The sequence below is a fragment of the Mobula birostris genome, chromosome 7 (genome assembly GCF_030028105.1).
Source record: "Mobula birostris isolate sMobBir1 chromosome 7, sMobBir1.hap1, whole genome shotgun sequence".
NCBI classification, from domain to species: domain Eukaryota; kingdom Metazoa; phylum Chordata; class Chondrichthyes; order Myliobatiformes; family Myliobatidae; genus Mobula; species Mobula birostris.
Genome location: NC_092376.1, coordinates 126,395,746 through 126,408,123, shown reverse-complemented (window position 1 = coordinate 126,408,123; position 12,378 = coordinate 126,395,746). Strand labels below are relative to the sequence as shown.

The 12,378-nt window shown below is 42.1% G+C and overlaps 1 protein-coding gene across 3 annotated transcripts in view; it reads left to right on the top strand.

Annotated features, from left to right (window-relative positions):
- The window catches only part of afap1l1a (actin filament associated protein 1-like 1a), a 202,567-nt gene extending 190,685 nt beyond the window's left edge, over positions 1-11,882 (top strand). For all 3 annotated transcript variants that reach the window (XM_072263718.1, XM_072263717.1, XM_072263719.1), the window contains exons 18-20: positions 871-1,061; positions 8,373-8,486; positions 9,212-11,882. In XM_072263718.1, the coding sequence (XP_072119819.1) occupies positions 871-1,061; positions 8,373-8,486; positions 9,212-9,238 (332 nt within the window). In that variant the 3' untranslated portion in view covers positions 9,239-11,882. The remainder of the gene's footprint in view (positions 1-870; positions 1,062-8,372; positions 8,487-9,211) is intronic.
- Positions 11,883-12,378: the final 496 nt, after the last annotated feature.

Sequence of the window (12,378 nt, the reverse complement as noted above, 5' to 3'; positions counted from 1 at the left end):
GCCAGATTATACTCCTCCCTTCCCTCTACATTTTTATCCTGGCTTCTGTCCCTTCCATTTCAGTCCTAATGAAGGTTCTGGCCCAAAACAGTGACTGATCATTTCCCTCCATGCTGTCTGACCTGGTGAGTTCCTCCAGCCTTTTGTGTATGTGACACTACAAGGACCTTACTTGAAGGACTAAGACCTTGTACTGCAAGGACCCAAACCTACCTGGGCTACAATCAAGGGTTCTAGCAGCAAAGAGACCAACAAAATAGTATTTTTCATTAAATTCCCATTTTCTTGTATCCTAGGATTTTAACGGCCCAAACCATGTCATACGTAGCCCACATATCCACCTCCAATAGTCAATATATATGTGGTGAAACTTGCCTCATATGTTTTTCTAATAATGAGACATTCAGCTGGGAAGTAATTCCAGTAGTCCTAGTTCCCTCTCCTTATTTCTCAGCACCCTTACAGCTTATTCTCTCTCACACATAAACATAAAAGTACCTAGCCAACCACTACCTCTCTACTCCCCTAGTGCAAGGGAAGGCAGCGACAGAAGAAGCCCCAGTACGTTAAGCACCAATTCTTCAGAGTTTCCATTTGAAAGGAGATTGTAAAGACAAGAATTTGGTCCTATGCACAGTGGCATCCATATCAAAGTTTACCAGTACTAACACGGGCAATCTTTTGAATCTTGAGCACTTTAGAAATCACTTCATGTCAAACTGATGTATATCCACCCTATAGCATTGCCTCAGAAGGTATTTTCAGGTGCTGTTGGATTCCTGGCCCAAGTGATTGGAAATCCTTTATTAAAATAATGTTAAAAACATCAACTAGAAAATACATGCGTTAATGTATGTAATTTTTCCATAGGTAAAAAATCCCAATCTGTCCTGGAGGAGAAAATACGAATACTGGAAGAAAAATGCAAACTTAAAGAGACTGAGCGAGTGAACTTGGAGCTCCATTTAACACAAGTAAAGGAGAATCTGAAGAAAACAATTGCACGGGGCGCAGAAATTAGTTTATCTGTTGACTCCAAAGCTGAGCCAAGTGCTCCACAGGTACCTGAGAAACAATTACAATTCTTACGATTACAATTACATATGAGATAAGTTCTGAAAATTACAACAGCCAAATTTAATGTTTAATGAGTATAACACCTCCAGTTTGGTTTAGAGTGTTCCTTTTTCGATCAGAAGGTTGTAAAGTTAGGACCCAGTCCAATGCCCAAGTCACACTTGGGTTCAAACACCATTGCAGTGTTGCATTTTTGGAAATGGGTCTTTCAGAGGATAAGTTAGTCAATATCCCAGATGCCTCTTCAGATGGGCATCTAAATTTCCATTACGCTATTGATAACACAGTAGGAGTTGTTGGTTTAAATGAAGATGTGTGTTCAGTTACTCTAGTAGTGTGTAGTATCATGAATTTGATTAACCACTTTGAGGTACAAAGAGCAGCTAAAACCTGTGCATCTTGTTAATTTCACTGCTCCAGTTATTTCCTGCATGAGCACACATACTTCTGTATTGCACATCAGCATAAACTATAATAGTCTTCTGGGCAATGGCTTTCATTCAGCAGCTGAAACAGATGATTCAGGCAACCATTCATTCCTATGGTATGTAAACAAATAGTTTCTCCAAATTGTTTGTATAACCACTATCATTAAACTTTTCTTTGTAATTCATCATATGAAGTGTTTTGAGGCATTTACAGGAAATTTAATCAGAAACTGGTTTATTGTCAATGACGTATGTCATGAAATCTGTTGTTTTGTGGCAGCAGTACAATGCAATACATTAAAAATTTCTCAAGGTAAAACATACTATAATTTATTATTTAAAGCAAGTCCTTTTATGTGCAACTGGAAGCTTCCAGGAACATTACAACTCAAATTTTATTTTTGCCTAAAGAGATAGGCTTGAAATACTAGCATTGAATCGAGGCAAATGATATGATGCCCTTTCTTTACAAATCAATGCCTGGCACCTTTCCCTTAAATCAAAACTATATCTATTTCATTCCTGAATATATAAGCAGAGCCCTCTAGGCTAAAGAATTCCATTGATTCACAACCTTCTTTTGAAGAGTTTTCTCAGACTTGGGACATGTAGTTTTAATGGGTTTGTGTAGTACTAAAGGGGGTACTATAAATGATGCTCTGATACTTCATGGATACCTGGGAATTCAGGTAGTGTTTTTTTGCTGCAGTTCCTTTAAAATGAATGTTCTGGTTTCTTGCCATTGAGCTACAATCATTCGGCAATAAGGGACAACAGACCAGATCTATATTCTGCACCCATTTTTCCCATGCCTCATTTTTACAAAGGTTGTGCAATCTCTATACACTTTCACTCCTCACAAGGATGTTCTGAGGGCTCTCCACTTCTTCCCAGAATGGAGGCCAATTAAAACACCATCCACAATCACCCTTCTCCAGAGACATTTGGATAAGGGTTGCAAGGGATTTGGGACTAGCTTGATCAATATCATGGTCAGCACGGTTGAGTTGAGCCAAGGACCACATATTATTCGATGGCTATCTCCTTTGATACCAGGTGTATTGATCAGAAACATTCCACAAGTTCCAGGAAAAGGCACTTGTACCCAAGCCCACTTGAGCTTCCATAATATCACCTTTTTAAAGTGAAATGTACATAAATTTCTCTCGTACTTTATCTGTACTAAATTGATAACCTATTTTAAGCACTTGAATACTTAAAGAGTCCCGCTCTTATTAAATTGTTTTTATTTGGTACGTTGTACATTTTCTACAGTGAAGGCAAAAGCAAGTCTTTGCTAAATGCGTCCAGCGTTTCCTTATTCCATTAAAGTCATATTGTACAGAAGCAAGCTCTGTGACCAAACATGTATTCATTTGCTGCAGTCTTGCACGAATCCCATATTTCCAGTAACCCTCTCCAGATTCTACCACCTACCCACACACTCGGGGTAATTAACCTACAAACTTGCATATCTTTGGGAAGTGGAAGGAGCCTAGATAACCCTGGGGAAATGCACGTGATCGCAGGAAGAATGTACAAGTTCTATACATACAGTACAGGATTGAACTCAAGTTACTGGCACAAATAGAACTTAGAATAGTACAGCACAGTACAGGCCCTTCGGCCCACAATGTTGTGCTAACCCTTAAACCCTGACTCCATTATAACCCCCCACCTTAAATTCACCCATATACCTGTCTAGTAGACTCTTAAATTTCACTAGTGTATCTGCCTCCATCACTGACTCAGGCAGTGCATTCCACGCACCAACCACTCTCTGAGTGAAAAACCTTCCTCTGTTAAATGGGGGACGTTGATGGCGGACCCAAATGCAAGACACAGGCACTGAAGTACTAGGAACAGGACTAGGTTTATCGAGATAGCGAGGTGAATAAGGAAGAAACAACGCTGGACATTGACACAGGCCCCGGACGAGACTAGGATTCGGGGCCTGGGCTAGGACTTGGACTAGAAACACGGGACCCGGACGGGGAACTAGGAACAAGGAGCCTTGACTAGGAACACTGAACTCCAGAACCAGAGCCTGGACAAGAACCCGGAACCTGAGACTTGTTTGAGACTCGGAACCTGTGTCTTGACTTGGAACCAGAACCCGAGTCTAGGCAAGGAATTGGGACTAGGATCTTGACAAGGACAGGACGAGGTACCCCAACACAGGACGAGGTACCCCAACACAGGACGAGGTACCCCAGCACAGGATGAGGAATCTCCAGCACCGGATGAGGAATCTCCAGCACCAGGCTGGGCGAGGAACCAGAACTAGATGAGGACACAAAGCTCAGATTTGAACAGGGCTGGAGCATGGCACCTGGACTTAGTCTTGGAACACAGGAATACAGAGCCTTGGACATGGACTGGACGAGGTACTCCAGGGCAGGACAAGGCTCTTGGACTAGGTTTAGCTCAGTTCTTTGACTCGGCTTGGTTGGGCTCTTGGGTATGGAGCCGGGACGCCTCCTTGGAGTGCAGGGCCGGGACGACTGCCAAGGGAACTGTCGAGGTAAACTGCCAAAGGACTCCTGGACTGGACGAGGGATTCCTGGACTGGACAAGAACACGAAGCCTTGACTTGGACAGGACTGGAACACAGCGCCTGGAACTTGGAACACAGAGCACAGGACAGAGCCGGGACCCCTCCTTGGGAACAGGACATAGGGCCAGCGCTTTACACAGAGTCAGGACCCCTCCTAGGGAACAGGATCTAGGGCAAGGACTCTTCTTTGAGACAGACACTAAACACAGGGACACAAAAAGATAGTTCCTTATCTTGGCATGGCAAGGCTCCAGTCTCACTCCAGCGGTTGAACTTGACAAGGCTTCAGAAGGAAGGGGAAGGGAACAGTCCAACAGGGAATCCCTGGTTTGAGAGTTGCCAGCCCAAAACGAGAATCAAGTGCCTCAATTAAGGCACCCAATGGAACAAAGGAAAACAGGAAAACCCGGAATAAGGAATCGACAGACCATACCATGAACCGGAATCAGACTTCACGGACTGGACTATGACAGTACACTCCCCCCCCCCCCCCCCCCCCATGGGAGCCTTCTGGTGACCTAACAGTCTTTCCTGGACTATGGATGACCCGGGCAAGTGGGAGGGTCTTCAACAGGAGGGAACCCAGGATGGCGACAGTTAAACGACAGTGTCTACGTCGCTGGGTCCATGTATGGCTGGACTGTTCTGTTATATAGGAGGCGTTGATGGCGGACCCAAATGCAAGACACAGGCACTGAAGTACTAGGAAGAGGACTAGGTTTATCGAGATAGCGAGGTGAATAAGGAAGAAACAACGCTGGACATTGACACAGGCCCTGGACGAGGCTAAAATTCAGGGCCCTGGTCTAGGACTTGGACTAGAGACACGGGACCTGGACAGGGAACTTGGAATGAGGAGCCTGGACTAGGAACACGGAACTCCAGGACCAGAGCCTGCACAAGGACCTGGAACCTGGGTCTTGATTGGGCCTCAGAACCAGAACCCACGTCTAGGCAAGGACAGGATGTGGCTACAGGACAGGACGAGGTACTCCAGCACAGGGCGAGGAATCTCCTGCACCAGGCTGGGCGAGGCACCAGAACTAGATGAGGACATGAAGCTCAAATTTGGTCAGGGCTGGAACACGGCACCAGGACTTGGTCTTGGAACACAGGAACACAGAGCCTTGGACATGGACTGGATGAGGTACTCCAGGGCAGGATGTGGCTCTTGGACTAGGTTTGGCTTGGCTCTTGGACTAGGTTTGGCTTGACTCTTGGACTCAGCTTGATTAGGCTCTGCAGTACAGAGCCGGGACTCCTCCTTGGAGCACAGGGTCAGGACCCTTCCTAGGACGCAGGGCCGGGATGACTGCCAAGGGAACTGCCGAGGTGAACTTCCGAGGGACTCCTGGACTGGACGGGGGAGCTCCTATACTGGATGAGAACATGAAGCCTTGACTTGGACAGGACTGGAACACGGCACCTGGAACTTGGAACACAGGAACACAGAACACAGAGCCGGGACCCCTCCTTGGGAACAAGACATAGGGCCGTGGCTTTACGCAGAGTCAGGACCCCTCCTAGGGAACAGGATCTAGGGCCGGGACTCCAGGCAAGGGCGTCATTTGATTCCAAGCAATTGGTCCTTGCAGAATGTCTCTGGTGCACCCTGCTCCCTCCCCTCTCCCTTCCCCTTTTCTCAACCATGATTCCCCTCTCCCTGTCCCTTCCCAATCTCAGTCCACAATAGAGACTCATATCAGACTCAGGATTATCATCACTCATATATGTCATGAAATTTGCTTTTTTTGTGGCAGCAGTATAGTGCAATACATAGAATTACTACAGTATTATGGAAAGGTCATAGACACCCTAACTGTATATACATGCCTGAGACTTTTGCACAGTACTGTATCTCAAAAAGTCACTGAATAATCTATATTCTATATTCTATTCTACAAAATGCAAAAGGCTACGTCTATAGCAGATATTCTCCAACAGCATGATTGCTAAAATATGTTCTACAAAATGAGCCCCTGGACAGATTTGGATCCAACACTTGACCTCTGTTACACTCATTTACATGATCTTAACTGGAGCCAAGATGAGACATTGAAGTTAGTTAGACTAAAGCAGAAAAGAAGTCCAGTCAGTGATTTGGATTGTCCTTGTCTGAATTTCACATGAGCTCTCTTTCTCATTTAGCTGCAATGTCTCTAGAAGTTTTTATTTTAAGATCACGGACACATTACCCCATTTCATGCGCCTCATATGAAGTCCATGAGAACTTTCAACAATATACAAAAATGAAAGTCAGCACTTGCAGGTGAAAACAAGAAAAAAATTACAGAACTTTATTCTACAAACACATGGTACTGTCAAGTCACGAAGTGAGGATTATAGAGCACAGGATCAGGCCCTTCAGCCCACTATCTTCATGCCATCCAAAACAAATTCCATTTACCAGCCTTCTACACCTTAGTAATTCTAGAGCCCCGCTAGATACTAAAATGCTGTGAGAGTACCTGTTTCCATACACATTCAGGCACTGAGTTCAAGAATCCAAGCACAATTATGGTGACAAAAATCTTCTTCAGATCCTCCTAAAGTTCTTGCCATTTACCCTCATCTTCTTTTTCTTACTATCTGTCCTGTCTTTACCCCTCATCATTTTGTATACCTCAAATCAGGTTGTGTTTCCACACCCTATCCCCAGAGAGAACAAACACAGCCTCCATAACCTCTTCTCATAATGAAACACTACATCCCAGTCAACATCCTGGTGAATTTGCCCTGCACTCTCTACATCGCAATCAAGTCCTCCTTTTGGTGTGGTAACCAAAACTGTACGGAGTATTTCAGTGGTGGTCCTTACAAATCTCCCTCTCCCTGGTAGACGATGATGGAAAAACATTTGCAATGAGATTTTCGGTGGAGGAAACACACCTCGAGTTTTGAGTCAAATCAAATAAGTTCCTGCAAAAAAGCAGGGTAGAAATTTACTGGTCATCTCTGATAGCTGTGTTTTACATTTTTATCATTTATTGCAATAAACAAACTGATGTTGAATGAATGGCCCCAAGTTCTGACATTCCTTCGCTAAAGTCCTCTATTCCATTTTTCTTTGACCAATCGTCCCCAAATCTCCATTGTCAAATTCTCTTACTCCAGTGAAGCGATGCAACATTTTAGCCACATTGAGTGTTACAGTATTCCCTCTCTCACTTTACCTCCTTCCCGCCCATCACTTCCCACTGGCGCTCCTCCCCCTTTTCTTTCTTCTAAGGCCTTCTGCCCTCTTCTATCAGATTCCCTCTTCTCCAGCCTTGTATCTCTTTCACCAATCAACTTCCCAGCTCTTTACTTCATCCCGCCCCCTCCTAGTTTCACCTATCACCTTGTGTCTCTTCTGTCCCTACCCCCACATTCTTACTCTGACTCTTCGTCTCTTTTTCTAATGAAGGGTCTCAGCCTAAAACATTAACTGTATTCCATAGGTGCTTTCTGGCCTATTGAGTTCCTCCAGCACTTTGTGTGTGTTGCGTGTGTAGCCCCCTGGTAAGCCTCAGGCTCACTCAGCTCGCTTCCGTCCGGGGGAGCAGCCTTCAGCCCCGCCAAACTGGGTAATCAAGTTTGTGTGGATGCTGTGTGATGTACCCCACCCCGTCAAATAACAGACAATACACCATATGTGATTAAATGATTACACCTTATAGATCTTACTGGAACTAATATAAAAGGAAAGTAAAAGGCACCAAACTTATCAAAGTTCAACCACTTTGTGCACACAGTTGGAGCTCAATTAACTGAGTCTTCTTTCCACCATTCGATCCCCTCCGACCTCCTCGACCTGCCACCTGGAACCAACCACAGTGGTCGACCAGAGGCTCCACACGAGTCTGCCTTCGTCTCCTCTCCTCACCAAAGACCCTGGGCCTCGGACTCCCGCTCAGGGTCCGTTCCGTCAGCCAGCTTACAGCATCGCATCTCCTCTGTCTGTCCCCCTTCGCCTTCTGCCCCAAAACCCGCAAAAACAATAGCTTACAGACACACAAGAAAGAATAACATCTATCCCAATTGGTCCGTTCCCTCTCTTATCAATAATATGACCCAAACAAGCAGAGAGAGAGAGAAAACTCCTTACATTGCAGTTATTATTACAGAAAAGCCATTTTTATTATAATATAACAAAGAAACCATTTTGTTAACTTTTGCAGTAACATAAAAGAAGAAACCCCTTGATTTCCAGCATCTGCAGATTTTCTCTTGTTTGTGAAAGTATATAGAACATAGGTTATAGAGCTCTGCTTTGAGATTGTGTGGATGAGTTGTTCACTTAACGAAATAATGTCCTGTATTTTTCATAGACTGAAAACAGTTACACAAAGCATCATTTCGTTCCAGTAAACTGTGCATCAGAAAAGAGAAAAACTCCCACCACTATACCCTCCAGTAAAGTGTGTGTTTTACAGAAAGCTAAGGTATCAACTTTGTTTTCTTTGCTTGATCCTAATCGATAGTGAATTGACACTTAGAAGTATGTTAATGTGATTCCTCGTTTTCCACCCAAGTTTTAAATTAATTTGTTGCTTTACCATTGCTCAGAGTTTAGTGGAAAGAGGCATATATAAAATACATCATCCTGCGAAAGTGAGTTCTGCTTCATAAATGTAGCATGAATTTAATTCTATTATACATTTTTCTGTAATGGAGAAGAGTGCTCCAGTATTGATGTTCAAGATGAGTATGCTTCCTTCAGTTCCAGGAGTTGGTACTAATACTCATCTGAGAGTTAACTTCTGGCTGTGAATAATCAAAGTCTTGTAAAGATTTCCATTCCCCACAGAAAACAGAAATAATGAACTTCATAACATTCCCCTAAATGTGTTTTGAGCACTGTTAAATTCTTCGCCTGCTGCATCACTCCCCATTTGCTTGAATTCATTTGTAATGATTGCTGTTGTGCATGTATATGTGACTTGTTAATACATTGCATGCAAAATTAAAGAGGGAGAAGATCATTCCCAAATTGGTATCATAATTAAATCAAAGTGGAACCCTGGAGGAACATAAAGTAGCAAAGCTATTCAGATTAACACTGTATAAATTACTCGGTTGTAAAAACAGATTAAAGAATGAATCAGTTTCTTTTTCATGAAGATTGAAAACAAACTCTAATGTCAGGTTTCTTCTGTTTTTACTTTAGGAATGGGAGAAAAAGACAGGAACATGAAATAATCCATTGAAGACGGAACATGAAGTTATTTATTAAGTTGGAAAATATGTAACAGATTCAGGATTTTATCAAAGCATGTCAGTTTTCAGAAATGGGAAATTGGTGTGTCCTCCTGTTCAAACAGAAGTTGCAAATCAGATGGACAGATAAAGAAAGTAAATGCAATCAGATGGGTAATAATGGTTTGTCTTAACTTCCTGGTTGTTATATTTAAAAAGCATGAATTCTTTTAGCTTCTCATGCCTGTAAAAAGACAAACTGACCTTATCTTCCAGCAACAACACTGTGTAATTCACCTTTAAACTAGATTGCAGAAACACTGATTATTTAAATTGTGACTTCATTTCCTTTTCCATTCTCCAGAGCAGCATTTCTCAATTGATGGTCAAAATCAATTTACTTTAACAAATCTTGGGCTGAAGTAAAAGCCACTTGCCGTTATCAAAGCACGACCTTGCACGACTATCTCTTCATAATATTTCTCCATGCCAATTCCCACAGCAAGGCCAATTCTTTGCAATCCATGATACTTTGGGGGACCATAAGACAAAGGAGCAGAATTAGGCCATTCAGTCCATCGAGTCTGCTCTGCCACTAACTAAAGGGGTGGGGGGATACCTTTCTGATAGTCAGTATGCAGCTCTATGGAAAACGAAGGGCCAATTTCATTCCAGGCATCTGAATATGCATCCTATTCTACACTTACTGACCAAGTTGTACCTGCTTACTTTCACTATATTGATATCCCATCACCTCTGCATTTGCTGTATTCTGATGAAAATAGAGTAAAATTCACTTAAAATGGTCTATATAATTAAGTTATATCAATATAGAACAACAAGAAGCATAGGTCACTAAAGCAAGTTCAAGCTTAATTGTCATTCAATCATACGTGAATACACATGAATACAGCCAAATGAAACAGTGTTACTCTGAGGCCAAGGTGCAAATCACAATACCAACAGTCGTTCACGGCACAAGGCACATATAGCACAAATAAAGCAGCAGTAAAATACAGTCACACACAAAAAAATATAGTCCAGTTCCCCAAGTCCATGAATGTTGCAGCAGTCTGCAGTCGAACACAATACATCTTGTCTTCTGCGGAACGAACACTGAGGGGCAGCACCACCTCTAGTGGTGTGTACCAACACCAATGCCATTCTCCTGCAAACAGGCGACACCACAGTCTGAGGCCTACTCACCACTACGACCGATACCATGCAGCTCCACCGCTGTCCACCCCAACCGTTCACTAATAAAACAGCGAATTGGACTTGCAGCATTCCACATAACCAATGTCCAACAGGGTCTTGCAATCACAAGATAAGCGACTAAGACAATCACTCGCTGTGAGACTGCACACCGCCTTCATATACTGATGCCTCTGACACAGCCACAGCATGATCCACACCAGGTCCAGCTCCTCTAGTATCTCTGCCAACGAGCAACTCAGTGATGGGGTAGATCTGCAGTGGTTTTAAGTTCTTAATGTCCAGCAGAGTCTTGCAATCACAACAAATACAATTAATAAAGACAATAACACCTTTTATTTCCATCACCATCTTTACAGTAGTCCCATAAAACAAAGATCAAAATTCAATCAAAAACATTTTGACAATATCTTGACATTGGAATTCACCACTTAAATAATATTGGTGATAGGGAAGTCATGGGATGGAGATGGTTAAAACTAACTAACCAAAGTTAAACGGAGACTAGATCCTGTTACACTGTGTAATAGTCATAGTGCTACATTGCTTTGAATGCTTTCCAAAACTGTTCGACTAAAGTTTGCACTTTGGACTAAACTGGATGAAGAAGATTTTCTTTAAATCCACAGTTCAATAAATGCCAGGAGTCACTTTGAACTTAGAATGATGATAATTTACAAATTAAAAAATGTCAAACTGAGAATGAACTTTGAACAAGATCTAGCTGTTCATATTCACTGCCAAAGTCTTTAGCTTTAATCTTATTGAATAGATAGAAGCTGAATGCTGTTAAGATGCCACTGTATCCAAGACTACATTGCAGCCTTCAAATGTGTTGGAATGCATAATTTCTGGGAATTGTAATTCATGAATCAAATGAATAATGACTTCCTCCCCTCTCCACAAGGTATTTTTAAACAAACTAAACCTTGTTTATTTCAGTGTTGATGAGCGAATTGAGTATTTATATAAAAAAAATCCAAAAACAGCTAACAAACAGGTGGAATCCATCTGTATTTTCACTGTGACTGTTTCAAAAACTTACCGTATTTCTCCTTCTAACTCTCGACTCAGAACTTTCCAAATGATACTCTCAATAAGCCTAGAGCTTTGAGTGTTTGATCTTTTTTATTCAGTCCCTGTTCTTATTATTGCTTTACTGTGTACATTTACAGAATTAGAGGGCAATGCTGCAGGATTTTTGTTTCCTGTCCAACCAAGGACAATGAAATCATGTATAATTTGATTGACAGTAATTTTTAACTTGCAACAAAATACTGTTTAACTTGTAAGCACTTTAAGGGATAGATTCCACATGTATTTAAGGATTAATGAATATTTCTCATTTCTCATAACATGATCTATGTCCAACTGTTAATTATACACATTCCCTCTCCAAACCATAAAAAATAAAAAAAAGTTTTGTATCAAGGATCAGCATTGTCGAGTGTAAGTTGTGAATGTATCAGAATCAGAATTAGGTTTATTATCATCGGTATGTGTCGTGAAATTTGTTAACTTAGCAGCAACAGTTCAATGCAATACATAATATAGAAGGAAAAAAACAAATAAATTACAGTATATGTATATTGAATAGATAAAAAATCATGCATAAACAGAAATAATATATATTTTTAAAGTATGGTAGTGTTCACGGGTTCAATGTTCATTTAAGCATCAGATGGCAGAGGGGAAGAAGCTGTTCCTGAATCGCTGAGTGTGTGCCTTCAGGCTTCTGTACCTCCTACCTGATAGTAACAGTGAACACCCCCTTGGGTGCTAGGGGTCCTTAATAATGGCCGCTGCCTTTCTGAGACACCGCTCCTTGAAGATGTCCTGGGTGCTTTGTAGGCTAGTACCCAAGATGGATCCATCCCCGGCTTGCTAATTTGATCAAGTTGGATCAGCCACATGTACTTGGGG